A 20,188-nucleotide genomic window follows, 5' to 3' on the forward strand; every position below is an offset into this window, starting at 1 on the left:
TTTACATGGAATATCTTTTTCCATAGATTCACTTTCAGTCTCTGTGTGTCCTTACATTGAAACTGAGTCTCTTGTAGGCAGCCTATAGGTGTGACTTTTTTTTTTTTAATCCATTTAGCCACTCTTTTCTTTTGATTGTAGAATTTAGTTCATTTACATTTAAAGTAATTATTTATAGGTAGGGACTTACTGCCATTTGTTCATTGTTTTCCTGGTTGTTTCATAGTTCCTCTTCTTCCCATCTTCTTTTCCTCTTTCCCTTTGTGGTTTGATACCTTTCTGGTATACTTAAATTCCTTTCTCTTTATCTTTTGTATATCTACTATAAGATTTTGCTTTGTGTTACCATGAGGCTTACATATAATAAGAATCTTATTTAAGTCAATAACAACTTAAGATTGATCTCATTTTAAAGCTCTACACTGTTACTCTATTCCATCCAACTTTCATGGTTTTGATATTACATTTATATCTTTTTATCTTGTGTGTTACTTAACTAATTATTGTAATCATAGTTATTTTTACCACTTTTGTCTTTCAACCTTCATACTAGCTTTAAAAGTGATTAATCCACTACTTTTCTATGTTTACATTTCCAGTGAGATTTATTCTTTCATGTTTTCTTGTTTCTAATTAATACGCTTTCTTTTCAGCTTAAAGAAGTCCCATTAACATTTCTTGTAAGACCAGTTTAGTGGTGACAAACTCCTTTAGTTCTTGCCTGTCTGGAAAACTCTTTATCTCTCCTTCACTTCTGATTGATAACTTTGTCAGGTAGAGTATTCTTGGTTGGAAGTTTTTGTTGTTGTTGTAGTTTGTTTGTTTTCTTTCAGCACTTTGAATATATAGTGCTTTTCCCTTCTGGCCTACAAAATTTCTGCTGAAAAATCTGCTGATAGTCTTATGAGAATTCTCTTGTATGTAACAAGTTATTTTTCTCTTATTGCTTCTAAGATTCTCTCCTTGTCTTTAACTTTTGACATTTTAAGAAAATGTGTCTTGGTGTGGATCTCTGGGTTCCTCTTATCTGGAACTTGCATCCTGGGCTTCCTGGATATGGATGCTGTTTCCTTACCCAGTTTAGGGACGTTTTCAGCCATTATTTCTTCAAATAATTTTTCTGCCCCTTTTTCTCTTTTCCTTTTGGGAGCCCTATAATGTTAGCCCATTAATGTTATGAATGTTAGCTCATCTGATGGTTTCCCATAAGTCCCTTAAGCTATCTTCTTTTTTTGCGGTACGTGGGCCTCTCACTGTTCTGGCCTCTCCCATTGTGGAGCACAGGCTCCAGACACGCAGGCTCAGCAGCCATGGCTCACGGGCCCAGCCGCTCCACGGCATGTGGGCTCTTCCCAGACCGGGGCACGAACCCATGTCCCCTGCATCGGCAGGCGGCCTCTCAACAACTGCGCCACCAGGGAAGCCCTATCTTCTTTTTTATATTTATTTTTTCCTTTTGCTGCTCTGATTGGGTGAATTTTAGTGCCTTGTCAACAAGTTAACTGTTCCTTTTTTCTACTTTGTTTAGTCTCCTTTTGAACCCTATAGTGTACTTTTCAGATCAGTTATTCTTCAGCTCTGTAACTTTTGTTTGGTACTTTCTTATATTTTCTATCTCTTTGTTGAATTTCTCACTGTGTTTATTTATTTTACTCCCCAGTTCAGTGAGCATCCTTATAACCATTACTTCGAACACTTTATCAGGTAAATTACTTATCTCCATTTTGTTAAGGTTTGTTTTTTTTTTCTCTGAGCTTTTATCTTATTCTTTTGTTTGGAACATATTCATCTGTTTCTTCATTTTCTTGACTCCCTGTGGTGGTTTCTTGCAGTAGATAAAACAACCACTTCTCTCAGTGTAAAAGGAGTGGCCTTGTGTAGAAGATGAATCTTGTTCAACCCTGCCCTAGCCTCTAGTTGTCTCTCAAACCTTTGTGATTGTCCAAGCAGCCTATTATACTTTTAATAGCTCCTAGTAGTTAAAGGTGTGCCAAGACCTGTACACGTCCCAAAAGGGGAGGCTCTCAGTTAGCACTTAGATTCAGACAGATTGGAAGCCAAACCCTCAGACAGCAGATTTTAAAGTATGCAAATATCTACAGTCCTGTGGGACCACAGGCATAAGCCCCACCAACCACCAGAGCCAGGTGATCTGGAGGTGTCCCCTCGGCAGAAGTCATACAAATCAGGGCTCCAGACAAGAATACAAGCTCTTTCCTGGGACGTACCACTGAGCCTTAGTGAGAAAGAGGGAAAGTGCAAGGATGGCATCCACTGGCCTGTGTTCCCTGAGATCAGCTCCATAGACCCCTAGATGGGTGCCAAACCTGAAGCTGCCCCTCAGGCCAAAGCTCCAGGAGATTCAATTAGTCCTCTTTCACAGAATGACCGTGGGTGTGTTTCAGTCTGCTGTCTGCGCAGTGTCCTGGATTTGGTAGCCTGCCAAGAACTACCTCTCCAATTCTTACAGTCCCTTGGGACCCAGGAAGACAAGACCCTCTGGCCACCAGAGCGGAGGCAGTCAAGGTACGTCCCCTTGTTGGTAGCTGCAAAAACCAGAGCACCAGATGTAAAAGCCAGGGCACCTGACACATGTGAGAGCTCCCCTCTGGGAGATGCTGGTGTTCCGGAGGATGGCAGAGCCCTCCCTTCTGAGGTCTGTGGAAAAGATTACAGTCAGCCCTTAGATGTGTGTTTAATTAGAAACTTGCCCCTCCGGCTGCATCTGTGATGTGATGATTAGTTAATAGGCCTCTTTCACAGAGAGATTGAGCTCCTGGGTCTCTTGCTCTTGCTGTGCCCTGGGAATGTTAGCTATTTAAGAACTCTTTTTCTTTGGTTATAGTTCTACTGGCTACCAGAGCCAGATCATGTGGAAGTGTCCCTTGGCAGCAGCTACAAAAATTAGGGCACCAGACAAGGGTATAAGCTCCTCTCTGGGAGATACTGGTGAGCTGGTGAGGCAGAGGGAGAGCACAAAGACTGTGCCCACCAGCCTCTGTTCCCTGAGACTGCTTCCTTGGGCCATTCGTTGTGTATCAAACCAGAAGCCTATCTCTCCGGCCAAAGCTCCTGGACCAGCAAATAGGTTTCACTCACAGAATGACTGGGAAGGTGTTTGAGTCTGCTGTCTGTGCAGTGCCCTGGGCGTGGCAGCCTGCCAAAACCTGTCTCTCTGATTGTTACAGTCCGAGGGGACCTAGAAATGCATGCTCTCCTGGCCTCTAGAGTCAAGCAATCGAGGGGCATCCCCTAGGCAGTAGCTGCCCAACTCAAGGCATCAGACACATGTAAAAGCTCCCTTTTGGGAGATACTGGTGCTCTAGATCACAGCAGAATTAAGAGCATGAAGATGGTGCCCACTTGCTGTAGTGAGGAAGAGGGGGAGCATAAAAATGAGGCCTATAGGAATAAAAGAAAGAAAAAGAGGGCATCTGTTGGCTAAGCAAGGCAGAGTGACAGCACATAGATGGCACCCACCGGTCTCTGTTTCTGGAGAGTGTTCCAACAGCTCTTAGATGTGTGTGTAAAAATAGATGCCTGCCCCCCAGGCCAATGCTTTAATATATGAAAACGCACCTCTTTCACTCCAAGTCTAAATGCAATCTGCTGCCTCTGAGCTGAGCCCTGGGGAGGGTGAGTCTAAGTGTGCAAGTCCTTCTAGAGCCATATCTCAGATTGCTACAGTTTTGTGGATCTTGTGGATGTGAGCCTGGTTGGTTTTCAAAGCTAGGTATTTGGGGGTTCATCTCTCAGGTGCAAGTATTAAAAGTTGGAGTGCTGGATGTGTGATTGATAGCCTTCAATCCTCAGGGAGAAGCTCTGGGTTTTGAGTTCCCTCCTGATTTGGGGGTCACTGCACCAACAATGGTATGTATAGCAAGATTGTGTCCCAGCCATTCCTACCCCCTTTTTAAAAAAATTTTATTTATTTTACTTTGGGCTACGTTGGGTCTTTGCTGCTGCACGTGGGCTTTCTCTAGTTGCGGTGAGCGGGGGCTACTCTTCATTGCGGTGCGCGGCCTTCTCATTGTGGTGGCTTCTCTTGTTGCGAAGCACAGGCTCCAGGTGCATGGACTCGGTAGTGTGGCTCGCAGGCTCTAGAGCGCAGGTTCAGTAGTTGTGGCTTAGTTGCCCTGCAGCATGTGGGATCTTCCTGGACCAGGGCTCGAACCCGTGTCCCCTGCATTGGCGGGCAGATTCTTAACCACTGTGCCACCAGGGAAGCCCCCTACCCATTTTAATGTTGTTTTCTTCTCATTTGCCCAGTGTAGTCCATGCTCAGCCAACATTTAAGTTTTTTCCAGAGGAAGTTGTTCATATGTAGCTGTAGACTCAGTGGGTCTGTGGGAGGTGAGTTCAGGATCTTTCTATGTCACCATCTTGAACCAGAAATCTAATTCTTATATAGTGATCTTGTATCCTGTAAATTCACTTAACTCACTTATGGGCTCTAGTAGAGTGTGTATAGATTTCATCAGATTTTCTACATAGAGGAGCATGACATTTGTGAAAAAAAAGGCAGTTTTACTTCTTCCCTTTCCAATACAGGTGGTTTTTATTTCTTATCTCTTGACCTTATTGCACTGCCTAGAATCTTTAATGTTGAGTTTTGGCATCCTTGTCTTCTTCCTGATCTTAGGAGAAAATTGATTCAGTTTTTCACAATTTAGTATGCTAGTTGTAAGATTTTAAGCAAATGCCCTTTAATGTGTTGAAGAATTTTCCTTCTATTCCTACTTTTCTGAGAGTTTTTATCAGGAATGGATGTTGGATTTTCTCAAATGATTTTCTGCATCTATTGACATAATCAAAAATAATTTACGTAGTTATTTATATATTTATAGATGAATATTCTTTAGTTTGTTAATATGAATTACATTGGTGGATTTTCAAGTGTCAAAACAATCTTGCATTCTTGGGATAAACTTCACTTGGTCAAATGTATTACCCTTTTTATAAATTTTGGATTCAATTTGCTAAAATTTTGTTTAGGATTTTTGATATCTATGTTTATAACATAGGAATATTGGTCTGTCATTCCTCTGTAATATCTTTGTCTGGTTTTGGTGTCAGGGTAATTCTGTAATCATAGAATGAGTTGGGAAGTAGTCTCACCTTTTTAATATTTTGAAAGAGTTCATGAAGAATTTGTAAATGTTTAGTGGAATTCACCTGTGCTGCCCTATGGGCCTGCAGTTTTCTTTGTGGAAATGTTTTAAACTACAAATTCAATTTCTTTAATAGATAGGCTCTTCAGGTTATATATTTATTTCTTCCTGGGTAAGCTTGGGTAACTTGTGTCTTTCAAGAAATTTGCCCATTTTATCTAAGTTGTTGAATTTACTAGCATAAGGTTGTTCATAATATTTTCCCAGATTATTATTATTACACTTATGTGAAAAATGTCATGGGTAATTTGATAGGGATCACATTAAATCTGTAGATTGCTTTGGATATCCTCTGAGGCATTTTATTTGCATGTGTATATTACACCCCTAGAAAAAGATCCAAGTATTTTCCCTCCAGTGTGTTTTCGTCTTGCTTCTTCATTGTCCATGTTGCCAGCTGAGGTTGTCAGTACAATGAAAAAAAACTGACTGGACGGGAACACGTTATTCTGACATTTTTCTAGATCTTTGAGTTGCACATCAAATCTGGGGCTGATCACTCCACAGTTATTTAGCCTGCCTGTGAGGTTCACAACAATTTCCCCAGCCCTGTGATCATCGATGATTTCACATTTGCCAACGTAACCATGATTCATCATCACAGTTAGAAACCTGACGATGACTTTGGAGCATGGCCGAATAAGAACCTGGCGTTTGCCTCTTTTTTTGGCATTGTTGATACTCTTGAGAGCATCAGCCAGGACATTCATGCACACCATTATGGTGGCACAGAAAGATGGTGGAAAGAGCAGTATGGCCATTTTAACAATTATTAATTCTTCCAATCCAAGAGCATGGGACATCTTTCCATTTCTTTGAATCATCTTCAATTTCCTTTATTAATGTTTTATAGTTCTCAGTATTTAAGTGTTTCACCTCTTTGGTTAGTTTTATTCCTAAGTATTTTAATTTTGGGGGGGGTGCAATTTTTTTAAAATATAAATTTATTTTATTTATTTATTTTTGGCTGCATTGGGTCTTCACTGCTGCGTGGGCCTTCTCTAGTTGCCGTGAGCGGGGGCCATTCCTCCTTGCAGTGCGCGGGCCTCTCGTTGTGGTGGCCCCTCCTGTTGTGGAGCATGGGCTCCAGGCACGCAGGCCTCAGCAGCTGTGGCTCGTGGGCTTCAGAGTGCAGGCTCAGCATTTGTGGCACACGGGCCTAGCTGTTCCGTAGCATGTGGGATCCTCCTGACACAGGGCTCGAACGCCTGTCCCCTGCACTGGCAGTCGGATTCCTAACCACTGCACCACGAGGGAAGCCTGGGGGATGTGATTTTAAAAGGGATTCTTTTTTTACATTCCTTTCTGATATTTCATTGTTAGTGTAAAGAAATGCAACCGATTTCTGTATGTTAATCTTGTATCCTGCTACCTTGCTGAATTCATTGATCAGTTCTAGGGTTTTCTATCTATAGTAACATGTCATCTGCATATAATGATACTTTTACCTCTTCCCTTCCAATTTGGATACTTTTTAATTCTTTTTCTTACCTGAGTGCCTTGCCTAGGACTTCCAATACTGTGTTGAATAGAAGTGATGAGAGTGGGCATCCTCGTCTTGTTCCAGATTTTAACAGGAAGGCTTTCAGCTTTTCACCATTGAGTATTATATTGGCTGTGGGTTTGTCAAAAAATGGCTTTTATTATGTTGAGATATGTTCCCTCTATACCCACTTTGGTAAGAGTTTTTATCATGAATGGATATTGAATTTTGTCAAATGCTTTTTCTGCATCTACTGAGATGATGATGTGGTTTTTGTCTTTTCTTTTGTTTATGTGGTGTATCACATTGATTTGCATACGTTGAACCATTCTTGCGAACTTGGGATGCATCCCACTTGGTCATGCAGTATGGTCTTTTTTATGTGTTGCTGGATTCGGTTTGCTAATATTTTGTCAAGAATTAGTAATTTAAAAAATATGGTAATAGACCAGTGTAACCCAGTACAGATTGGGGTTTAATAGATGATAAAGATGGAATTTCAAACTAATGGAGGAAAGGTTGACTATTTAGTATATGGTATTGGCACAACTGATTGGGTTTTTTTGGGGGGGGTAGGGGTGGGGCTTGATCCCTCCTCATTCTTATATCAAAGTCAATTATAGACAAAACAAAAATTTAAATGTAAAAGCAAAACTATAAACATAAGAAAATATGAGTAAATTATTGATATCATCTAAGAGTAGGAAAGACCTTTTTGAAAATGACATAAAATACCAATTGAAAAATCTGATTAAAACAAAATTGATAAAAAACCCCACAAAGCCAACAAATCTTATCTAGAACAACTAAAAACGCCATAAACAAAATCAAAAGGTATATTGGGAAAACTATAACTTTTTATAACTTATATCATGGGAAAATGGAGATTATATATATGTCTCTATCTATCTATATATAGATAGATAGATTCTGATATATATTCTATATTCTGATTTTTAGGAGATCTATCTATATATAGATTAGATATAGATAGATCTCCTAAAAATCAGAATGAAAAAGTCCCTAGTAGAAAATAATGGGCACAGAATGTGAACAGATAATTTAAAGAAGAAATACAAATGATTGAGAAACATAAATATAGGCTCAACCCCACTAATATAATGATGGTTTAAATTAGAGCAAAAATAAAATACTATTTTTCTTGCCTACCGGATTTATGAAAATTAAAAAGATTTGCAATATCCAATATCCAATAAAGTCAACCCTTCATATACTTGGGTTCTGCATCTACAGATTCATCCAACGATGGATCACAAAAACTCAGGAAAAAAAAGTCCCAGAAAGTTCCAAAAAGCAAAACTTGAATTTGCGATGGGCTGGCAACTCTTTACATAACATTTACATTGTATTTACAACTATGTATTTAGTATTTGCATTGTATTATGTATTATAAGTAATCTAGAGATGATTTAAAGTATCAGGGAGGATGTGCATAGCTTATATGCTAATACTGCACTGTTCTATATAAGGGACTTGAACATCCAAGGATTTTGGTATCCACAGGGATCCTGGAAACAATCCCCCTGAGGATACCGAGGGACAATTGTATATGGGAGTGTGATAATTCTGTACTACTGTAACAGAGACAAAACAAAGTGGTTTAACAAAGATGCTCAAAGATCTGTCTTCCTGCTCTCAGGGCTTTTGCAACTTTTGCTCCATAATGCCAACAGTCCCTTCCAATTTATGTCCTGTCTTGCCTTGGATTGATGTGGCTACATTGTGCTCTCCCAGGCTGGTCTTAAGTCACGCCCAACAAGGGACAGACGTTTCTTGTCTGAATGGGGCTGCTGTTCTCATGTTGCGCATGGGCCCCTTGCTTCTCCTCCTCTCCTGGCAGTAGTGTGTGGAAGGCAGGGGTGTGGTCAACAGAGAGTGAGAACCTGGTCTAGGAATGCAGTGATTCTGGCGTAAAGAGCTCAAGAGAAGTCACTGTTGGAAAATCTGTTGTTCTATTTTCTTTCTATAAAATTCCGAATGGTAAATTTTACATGACTAGAAAATGAATGATGGTTCTTGTTTTCCTGCATACTCAGGGTAAGACTTGCCCTCATCATCAGTGAGCACAGTGTCCCTCTCTGACAGTCAGTGGAAGTCGCTGGATGCTGCACTCTAGGGAGCAGTAATGTAACCAGCGTGAAATAAGTGGACTGGGGGACTGCATAGGTGAGATGGCCTATATTGTTTCAATATAAACAGATTCCCAAGAGTTATGGTATTTAAAGTAATAACACAGTTGCTACTTTTTTCTCCAGGTGGGATATAATATTAGCCAGAAAGGGTGATTTGTCAATAAAGAAGAGCTAGTTCCTGGACCTGAACAGGAAAATATGATGCACTTATTAAACAATAAACAAATATTTAAGTACTTTCTACTCATTATTCTAAATCTTCATCAATAAATCACTGTACCTTACATGGGCCAATAAGTTTTGTAATACATTTAAAAGTTAAATTGTTTACTTTGTAACCAGAAAGAAGTACAGGTTTTTTAAGAGACTAGGAAGAATTACACCAAAGTTTTATAGTGATTGTGTCTTGAGTGTTGGCTTCTTAAGAGACTTTTTGGTTTCTTTTTTATATGTTCTATAATGTGGTCACAATAAACTAGAAAATAATAACTTGGACATGGCCACATAACTAGTTAAGTAGAAGAAACAAATTCTCCTTGAGTCCAGAGTCCATACTCTTTTTTTCTCTTAAAAAAATTAAATAAGTAATAAAAAGTATATAATTCAAAACATACAAAAGGACTGGTGAGAAATAAATCTTCCTCCCAATCTGTTGTTCAATTATCTAGTTCCTTTCCTCAGAGGCAGCCACTGTTAGTTTCTCTGTATCCTTCAAGACACAGAAAATGTAGTGCTGTGTGTGTGTGTATTTTTTCTTTTTAAACACAAATGACAAACACACACACACACTCTTCAGTACTTTGCTCTTTTCATTGATACATCCTGGAGATCTGATAATGTCAGTATATAAAAAACAGACAACTGTACATTATTATATTAAATGGATATTTGCACCATAATTTATTAACTCATCCTCAACCTACTGCTATTTCAAAGAATACTGAACTTAATAATATTCGCACACATATGCTTAGAAATACATGTGAGAGTATATAGGTGGGATAAATTGCTATAAGTGGATTTGCTAGGTCAAAGGGGATACTTATTTAAAGTATATTGCTAAATTACTTCAGAGGTAGTCCCAGTTTTACACTTTAACCAAAAAAAGCATGTATATCTTTCACCCCAAGCTCGCCTACTACCTGAGCTTTGCCATTTCCCATGCTCTTTTCAGTGTAGCACACTGCCTGGCTCTGAGTCCCAATTCTAGCATTTACTAGGTTTGTGACTTTTGGAAGTCAATTTAATGTCTCTGAACCTTCACCCTTAATGAAGATAATATCCATTTTTCATAGTTCCTATCAAAATTAAAGGTGATATGTGAGAGACCAAACATTACACACATGGTAGGCAGAATCAGTATTTTTATATATTCTACATATAAATAGCTCTTGTACTTTTCTTCCACTTCTCCACTTCTATTCTTAGCCCAGCAACTGTTCTGGCTTTATTACTCACCTACTTGCTTTCAGTATCTTTTTCACATGTCCTCCCCGCTTCCCCCAAGTCTGTTGGTCAAATGAATCTTCCTGAATTCAAGTTCTAGCTGTAACTCCCCTGCCTTAAAAAACAAAAACAAAGCCAAAGCCAAACCTGTATAACTAAGTGGAAATTCTGTACCTTGCTCTCCATTATCTAGCCCCACTCTACCTTCCTAAGTGATTAGAGAGGTAGCTATCACAAGTGCATCTACTATCCATATATTGATTAATACCAGACAGATGCTTTGCTAATTAGTACAGCACATGTCAGAAATGGGTTTTTATTAAATTGATGGCTTGTAATTAGCATGATGAATGTTAGAAATGGACTCTCACTGAGAAATTACAGATATTCAAGATATGTATTAATAGATTGGCTAAAATGTTCAGATACTCCCCATTATTTTGTGAACTGGGTGTAAGTTCTATGTGCTTTACCCTTAAAGGTGGTTCCCAAATTTTGAACACCCAGCAGTTCCATGGCCAGACTTCGGACCTAACGATTTCTGGTTGTTTCATGTCCATTTAAAGGAATATTATCACATCTGGTATGAGTGAACCTGTCATGCAAAGTGTGATCAAATCACCCAAACTGGTAAAGAGCAGGACTTCATCAGAGTTACAAAACAAGTTGTATGGACAGTTTTGTGCTTGCTTGTAATAATGCTTAACAAAGGTGTGAGAGGCAGAATTTGATCTGACTGACTTTCATCATATCCTGTTAAACAAGGGTGTGGGGGAATAGCTACCTCTCATCCATGCTAAACTTTTTTTGCCAGTAAAATCCCTAAGAGTTGTACATGACGACATGGTCTTGGATCAGTTGGGGATAATTGGATGTACATTTATAACATCATGAACTCCCTTCTCAATTCCAACAGTATTAAATCTGCATATCACTTAGTGCATTTCAAAATTTGTCTTTGTGGTCCACTTTATACCACTGGTAGACTAAGTTTTCTTAAAAAAAATTTTTTTATCTTTTGACCCCCTTCGCCCATTTCTGCTACCTCTTCCCCCAACTACCCCTGGCAACCATCAATTCATTCTCTGTATCTATGAGGTCGGTTTTTTGTTTGTTGTTATTGTTGTTAGAGTCAGTTTTTAAGAGAGATCATGCAGTATTTCACTTGACATAATTCCCTCGAGGTCCATCATGTTGTCACAAATGGCAAGATTTCAATCTTTTTCCTAACTGAATAATATTCCATTATTCCATGTGTGTATATATATATATATATATATATATATTCACATTTTCTTTATCCATACAACTATTGATGGACACACTTAGGTTGCTTCCATATTTTGGATATTGGAAATAATGCTGCAATGAATATGGGGATACGTTTATCTTTTTGAGTTAGTGTTTTTATTTTCTTCAGATAAATACCCAAAGGTGGAATTGCTGGATCATATGGTAGCTCTATTTTTAATTTTTTGAGAAAACTCCATACTGTTTTTAATAGTGGCTACATCAATTTACATTCCCACCAACTGTGCACAAGTGTTCCCTGTTATCCACATCCTTGCCAACACTTGCTATTTTTTGTCTTTTTGGTAATAGCCATTCTAACAGGTTCGAGGTAATAACTCATTGTGGTTTTGATTTGCATTTTCCAGATCATTAGTGATGTTGAGATTCTTTTAAAAAAATTTTTTAAATTGAAACGTAGTTGATTTACAATGTTGTGCTAGTTTCAGGTGCACAGCAAAGTAATCTAGTTATACATATGTGTGTGTGTGTGTGTGTGTATATATATATATTTTTTTACATTCTCTTCCATTATAAGTTATTACCGATATTGAGTATAATTCCCTGTACTATACAGGGAATCCCTGCTATACAGCAGGTCCCTGTTGGTTATCTATTTTATATATAGTAGTGTGTATATTTTAATCCCAAACTCTTAATTTATCCCTTCCCTCCCCTTTGGTAACCATAGTTTGCTTTCTATATCTGTGAGTCTATTTCTGTTTTGTAAATAAGTTCATCTGTGTGATATTTTAGATTCCACATATAAGTGATATCATATGGTATTTTTCTCTTTCTGACTTACTTAGTATAGTAATCTCTAGGTCCATCCATGTTGCTGCAAGTGGCATTATTTCATTCTTTTTTATGGCTAATATACCATTGTGTGTATATATATATATATATATATATATATACCACATCTTCTTTATCCATTCATCTGTTAATGGACACTTAGGTAGCTTCCATGTCTTGCTATTGTAAATAGTGCTGCAATGAATATTGGGGTGCATGTATCGTTTCAGATTATGGTTTTCTCCAAATATATGCCCAGGAGTGGGATTGCAGGATTATATGGTAGCTATTTATTTATTTATTTTACTTCTTTACTTACTTACTGCACCACGCAGCATGTGAGATCCCTGTTCCCTGACCAGGGATTGAACCCATGCCTCCTGCACTGGAAGCACAGAGTCTCAACTGCTGGACCACCAGGAAAGTCCCGGTAGCTCTATTTTTAGTTTTTAAAGGAACCTCCATACTGTTCTCCGTAGTGGCTGTATCATTTTACATTTCCACCAACAGTGTAGGAGGGTTCTCTTTTCTCCACATCCTCTCCAGCATTTATTATCCGTAGACTTTTTTTTTTTTTTTTTTTTTGCAGTACGCAGGCCTCTCACTGTTGTGGCCTCTCCCATTGTGGCGCACAGGCTCCGGATGCGCAGCCTCAGCGGCCATGGCTCACGGGCCTAGCCGCTCCGCGGCATGTGGGATCTTCCCAGACCGGGGCACGAACCTGTGTCCCCTGCATCGGCAGGTGGACTCTCAACCACTACGCCACCAGGGAAGCCTGTTTTTTTTTTTTTCACACTGCACTGAGCAGGCTGCAGGATCTTAGTTTTCTGGCCAGGGACCAAACCTGTGCCGCCTGCGATGGTAGTGTGGATTCTTAACCACTGGACTTCCAGGGAAGTCCCTAGACTTTTTGATGATGGCCATTCTGACCAGTGTGAGGTGATACCTCATTGGAATTTTGATTCCCATTTCTCTAATGATTAGTGATGTTGAGCATATTTTCATGTGCTTTTTGGCTATCTGTATGTCTTCTTTGGAGAAACGTCTATTATTTTTTTTGGCTGCATCAGGTCTTTGTTGTGGCTTGCAGCCTTCTCTCTAGTTGTGGCGTGAGGGTTTTCTCCAGTTGTGGTGCGTGGGCTCTGTAGTTGTGGCACACGGGCTCACTTATTGAGGCACACGTGCTCAGTAGTTGCGGCATGCGGGCTTAGTTGCCCCATGGCATGTGGGATCTTAGTTCCCTGACCAGGGATTGAACCTATGTCCCCTGCATTGGAAGGTAGATTCTTTACCACTGGACCACCAGGGGAGTCCCGAGAAATGTCTATTTAGATCTTCTGCCCATTTTATGATAGGGTTGTTTTGATATTGAGCTGTATGAGCTATTTGTATATTTTGGAGATTAATCCCTTGTTGGTCGCATTGTTTGCATATATTTTCTCCCATTCTGTAGGTTGTTTTTTCTTTTTGTTTATGATTTCCTTTGCTATGCAAAAGCTTTTAAGTTTAATTAGGTCCCATTTGTTTACTTTTGTTTTTATTGTCATTACTCTAGGAGGAGACAGATCCAAAAAGATATCTGCGATATATTTCAAACAGTGATCTGCTTATGTTTTCCTCTAGGAGTTTTAAAATATCTGGTTTTACATTTAGGTCTTTAATCTATTTTGAATTTATTTCTGTTTATGGTATTAGAGAGTGTTCTAATTTCATTCTTTTACACATAGCTGTGCAGTTTTCCCAGCACCACTTATAGAAGAGACTGTCTTTTCTCCATTGTATATTCCTGCCTCCTTTGTCTTAGACTAATTGGTCATAGGTGCGTGGGTTTATTTCTGAGCTTTCTGTCCTGTTCCATTGATCTATGTCTGTTTTTGTGCCAGTACCATACTGTTTTGATGACTGTAGCTTTGTGGTATAGTCTGAAGTCAGGGAGCCTAATTCCTCCAGCTCCATTTTTCTTTCTCAAGATTACTTTGGCTATTCACGGTCTTTTTGTGTTTCCATACAAACTAAAAAAATTTTTTTGTTCTAGTTCTATGAAAAATGCCATTGGTAATTTGATAGGAATTGCACTGAATCTGTAGATTGCCTTGGGTAGTATAGTCATCTTGACAATATTGATTATTTCTATCCAAGAACACAGTACATCTTTCCATCTGTTTGTATCATCATAGATTTCTTTCATCAACATCTTATGGTTTTCAGAGAACAGTTCTTTTGCCTCCTTAGATAGGTTTATTCCTAGGTATTTTATTCTTTTTGATGCAGTAGTAAATGGGATTGTCTCCTTAATTTCTGTTTCCAATCTTTTGTTGTTAGTGTATAGGAATGCAAGAGATTTTTTTTTTTTTTTTTAGGAATGCAAGAGATTTTTGTGTATTAATTTTGTATCCTGCAACTTTACTGGATTAATTGATGAGCTCTAGTAGTTTTCTGGTAGCATCCTTAGAATATTCCATTTATAGTATCATGTTATCTGCAAACAGTGACAGTTTTACTCTTTTTTTCCAATTTGCATTCCTTTTATTTCTTTTTCTTCTCTGATTACCATGGCTAGACTTTCAAAACTATGTTGAATAAAGGGGATGAGAGTGGGCATCCTTGTCTCATTCCTGATCTTAGAGGAAACGCTTTCAGCTTTTCACTGTTGAGAATGATGTTAGCTGTGGGTTTGTCATATATGACCTTTATTATGTTGAGATAGGTTTCCTCTTTGCCCACTTTCTGGAGACATTTGTTTCTTTCTTTCTTTTTTTTTTTTTTTTTAATCATAAATGGATGTTTGATAGGAATTGCACTGAATCTGTAGATTGCCTTGGGTAGTATAGTCATCTTGACAATATTGATTATTTCTATCCAAGAACACAGTACATCTTTCCATCTGTTTGTATCATCATAGATTTCTTTCATCAACATCTTATGGTTTTCAGAGAACAGTTCTTTTGCCTCCTTAGATAGGTTTATTCCTAGGTATTTTATTCTTTTTGATGCAGTAGTAAATGGGATTGTCTCCTTAATTTCTGTTTCCAATCTTTTGTTGTTAGTGTATAGGAATGCAAGAGATTTTTTTTTTTTTTTTAGGAATGCAAGAGATTTTTGTGTATTAATTTTGTATCCTGCAACTTTACTGGATTAATTGATGAGCTCTAGTAGTTTTCTGGTAGCATCCTTAGAATATTCCATTTATAGTATCATGTTATCTGCAAACAGTGACAGTTTTACTCTTTTTTTCCAATTTGCATTCCTTTTATTTCTTTTTCTTCTCTGATTACCATGGCTAGACTTTCAAAACTATGTTGAATAAAGGGGATGAGAGTGGGCATCCTTGTCTCATTCCTGATCTTAGAGGAAACGCTTTCAGCTTTTCACTGTTGAGAATGATGTTAGCTGTGGGTTTGTCATATATGACCTTTATTATGTTGAGATAGGTTTCCTCTTTGCCCACTTTCTGGAGACATTTGTTTCTTTCTTTCTTTTTTTTTTTTTTTTTAATCATAAATGGATGTTGAATTTCGTCAAAAGCTTTTTCTGCATCTATTGAGATGATCATATGGTTTTTATTCTTCAATTTGTTAATGTGGTGTATCACACTGATTGATTTTCAGATACTGAAGAATACTTGTATCCCTGGGATAAATCCTACTTGACCATGGTGTATGATCCTTTTAATGTATTGTTGGATTTGGTTTGCTAGTATTTTGTTGAGGATTTTTGCATCTATGTTCATCAGTGATATTGGCCTGTAGTTTTCTTTCTTTGTTTGTTGAGGATTTTTGCATCTATGTTCATCAGTGGTATTGGCCTGTAATTTTCTTTTTTTATGGTATCTTTGTCTGGTTTTGGTACCAGGGTGATGGTGGCCTCATAGAATGAGTTTGGGAGTGTTCCTTCCTCTGCAATTTTTTGGAATATTTTCAGAAAGATAGGTGGTAACTCTTCTCTAAATGTTTGATGTAATTCGTCTGTGAAGCCATCTGGTCCTAGACTTCTGTGTGTTGGGAGTTTTAAAATCATTGTTTCAATTTCAGTAGTTGCGATTGGTCTGTTCATGTTTTCCATTTCCTACTTCAGTCTTGGGAGATTGTACCTTTCTAAGAATTTGTCCATTTCTGTTTGGATGTCCATTTTATTGGCACATAGTGGCTTTTTGTAGTCTCTTAATGTCTCTTGTATTTCCGTGGTGTTTGTTATAACTTATCCTTTTTCATTTCTAATTTTATTGATTTGGGCCCTCTCCCTTTTTTTCTTGATGAGTCTGGCTAAAAATTTATCAATTTTGTTTATCTTTTTCATGTATCTGTTGGCCATCTGTATGTCTTCTTTGGAAAAATGCCTATTCAGATCTTCTGCCCATTTTTAAATAGGTATATGTATTTTTTCCTATTAAGTCATATGAATGCTTTATATATTTTGGATATTAATCCCTTATCAGATATATTATTTGCAAATATTTTCTCCCATTCAGTAGGTTACCTTTCCATTTTGTTACTGGTTTCCTGTCCTGTGCAGAAGCTTTTTAGTTTGATCTAGTCCAACCCGTTTACTTTTGCTTTTGTTGTTTTTGCTTTTGGTGTCAGATTTAAAACATCATTACTAAAACCTGTGTCAAGGAGCTTACCACCTATCTTCTAGGAGTTTTGTGGTTTCAGGTCTTATGTTTAAGTCTTTAATCCATTTGAGTTAATTTTTGTGTATGGTGTAAGATAGTGGTCCAGTTTCATTATTTTGCATGTGGCTGTCCACTTTTCCTAATGTCATTTCTTAAAGAGATTGTCATTTCCCCACTGTGTATTCTTGGCTCCTTTGTCATAAATTAATTGATCATATGTGTGTGGGTTTATTTCTGGGCTCTTCTGTTCCATTGACTTGTGTGATTGTTTTTATGCCAATAACGTACTGTGTTAATTACTATAACTTTGTAATATAAGTGGACCCTTGAACAACATGGGTTTGAACTGCACGGATTCACTTATACCTGGATTTTTCACTAAATACATTACTACAGTACTACACAATCAGTGTGGAACTGCAGATATGGAGGGCTGACTGTGAAGTTATACACACAGATGACTGTGTGGCGGGTTGGTGCCCTTAACCCCTCCATTGCTGAAGAGCCAACTCTAGTTTGAAATCAGGGAGTGTGATGCCTCCAGCTTTGTTCTTCTTTCTCAAGTTTGCTTTGGCTATTCAGTGTCTTTTGTGGTTCTATACAAATTTTAGGATTGTTGTTCTATTTCTGTGAAAAATGTCATTGGAATTTCGTTAGGAATTGTATAGAGTTAGTAGATTGCTTTCGGTAGTACGGACATTTTAACAACATTTTTCCAATCCATTAGCACAGGGTATCTTTTTATTTGTGTTGTGTTCAGTTTCTTTAACATTTTGTACTATTCAGTATACATGTCTTTCACCTTGGTTAAATTTATTGCTAGGTATTTTATTCTTTTTGATGTAATTGTAAAAAGGATTGTTTTCTTCATTTCTTTTTCTGACAGTTCATTATTAGCATATAAAAATGTAAGAGTTTTTGCATTGATCTTGTCCTGAAACGTTACTGAATTCATTTATTAGTTCTATCAGTTTTTTTGTAGAGTCTTAAGGGTTTTCTACATATTGTATTATGTCATCTGTAAATAGTGAGTTTTACTTCTTTCTTTCCAATTTGGATGCCTTTTATTCCATTTTCTTGCTTAATTGCTCTAGTTAGGACTTTCAATACTATGTAGAATAAAAGTGGTGGAAGTGGGCATCCTTGTCTTGTTTCTGATCTTAGAGGAAAAGCTTTCAGCATTATACCGTTGAATATGATGTTAGCTGTAGGTCTGTCATATATGGTCTTTGTTATGTTGAGGTATGTTTCCTCTATCCCCACTTTGTTGAGAGTTTTTATCATGAATGGATGTTGAATTCAGTCAAATGTTTTTCTGCATCTAATGAGATGATCGTATGATTTTTACCACTCATTTTGTTAACGTGGACATTGAAACATCCTTGCATCCCTGATATAAATCCCACTGGATCCTTTTAATGTATTGTTGAATTTGGTTTGCTAATATTTAGTTGAGGATTTTTACATCTGTGTTCATTAGGGACATTGGCCTGAAAATTTCTTTTCTTGTGGCAACCTTGTCTGGTTTTGGTATCAGGGTAATGCTGGCCTCATACATTGAGTTTGGAAGAGTTCCCTCCTCTTCTATTTTTTGGAAGAGTTTGAAAAGGGTTGGTATTATTTCTTCTTAGAATGTTTGGTAAAATTCACCAATGAAGCCACTTAATCCTGAACTCTTGTTTGTTGGGGAGTTTTTGAGTACTGATAAAATCTTGTTACTAGTAATCGGTCTGTTAAGATTTTCTATTTCTTCACAGCTGCCTTGAAGGGTTGTTATGTTTCTAGTAATTTATCCATTTCTTGTAGATCATCCAATCTGTTGGTGTATAATTGTTCGTATTGGTCTCTTCTAATCTGTTGTATTTCTGTGGTATCAATTATAATTGATAATATTATATAATTGACACCACTTTCATTTCTGATTTTATTTATTTGAGTCCTCTTTTTTCTCTTGGTGTGTCTAGCTAAAGTTTGTCAATTTTGTTTATCTTTCCAAAAAGCAGCCCTTAAAGTTTCCTTGATCTTTTTTATTGTCTTTTTAGTCTCTATTTCATTTATTTTTGATCTGATCTTTGTTATTTCCTTCCTTTTTACTAACTTTGGTCTTTGTTCTGCTTTTTCTAGTTCCTTGAGGTATATAGTTAAGTTGTTTGAGACTTTTCTTGTTGTTTGAGGTATGTTTATAGCTATGAACTTCCCTCTTTAACTGCTTTTGCTGCAACCCATAAATTTTGGTATGTTCTGTTTCTTTTTTTTTTTTTTTTTTGGTCTCAATGTATTTTTAAAAAATTTTTAAATTCTAATCTTTATTTTTGGCTGCATTGGGTCTTCATTGCTGCATGCAGGCTTTCTCTAGTTGCACCAAGTGGGAGCTACTCTTCATTACAGTTCACAGGCTTCTCATTGCAGCGGCTTCTCTTGTTGCAGAGCACAGGCTCTAGGTGCACGAGCTTCAGTAGTTGCAGCACATGGGTTGAGTAGTTGTGGCACACGGGCCCTGGAGTGTGTGGGCTTCAGTAGTTGCAGCACATGCACTCAGTAGTTGTGGCACGTGGGCTCTAGAGTGCATGGGCTTCAGTAGTTGTGGCACATGAGCTTAGTTGCTCCACGGCATGTGGGATCTTCCTGGACCAGGGATTGAACCCGTGTCCCCTGCATTGGCAGGCAGATTCTTAACCACTGCACCACCAGGGAAGTCCCTCAAGGTATTTTTTTTCTTTTGACTCCTTTGACCCATTGATTTTTCGGTAGTATCTTGTTTAATCTCTACATATTTTTGCATTTTCCAGTTTTCTTTGTGTAATTGATTTCTAGTTTTATACTGCTGTGGTCAGAAGAGATGCTTGATATGACTTCAGTTCTCCTAAATTTATTAAGACTTGTTTAGTGGCCTAACAGATGATTTATCCTGGAGAATGTTCCATGTGTACTTCAGAAGAATGTATATACTGCTGCTTTGGGATGGAATGTTCTGTATATATCTGTTAAGTTCACCTGGTCTAATTTGTCATTTAAGGCTGTGGTTTCTTCATTGATTTTTCTGCCTAGATGATCTATCCGTTGGCATAAGTGGGGTATTAAAGCCTCCTACTATTATTGTATTGTTGTCTATTTCTCCCTTTAGGTCTTTAATATATGCTTTTTTTTTTTTTTTTTTTTTTTTTGCGGTTTGCGGGCCTCTCACTGTTGTGGCCTCTCCCGTTGCAGAGCATAGGCTCCGGACGCACAGGCTCAGCGG

At 37.8% G+C, this 20,188-nt stretch overlaps 1 protein-coding gene across 1 annotated transcript; it reads right to left on the reverse strand.

Annotated features, from left to right (window-relative positions):
• Positions 1-5,473: 5,473 nt before the first annotated feature.
• Positions 5,474-5,917, reverse strand: LOC112065740 (40S ribosomal protein S15a-like). Its single transcript, XM_055086921.1, has one exon. The coding sequence runs from the start codon at positions 5,888-5,890 to the stop codon at positions 5,474-5,476; it is 417 nt and encodes a 138-aa protein (XP_054942896.1). The 5' UTR covers positions 5,891-5,917.
• Positions 5,918-20,188: the final 14,271 nt, after the last annotated feature.

The sequence above is a fragment of the Physeter macrocephalus genome, chromosome 9, assembly GCF_002837175.3.
Source record: "Physeter macrocephalus isolate SW-GA chromosome 9, ASM283717v5, whole genome shotgun sequence".
Classification (NCBI taxonomy): Eukaryota; Metazoa; Chordata; class Mammalia; order Artiodactyla; family Physeteridae; genus Physeter; species Physeter macrocephalus.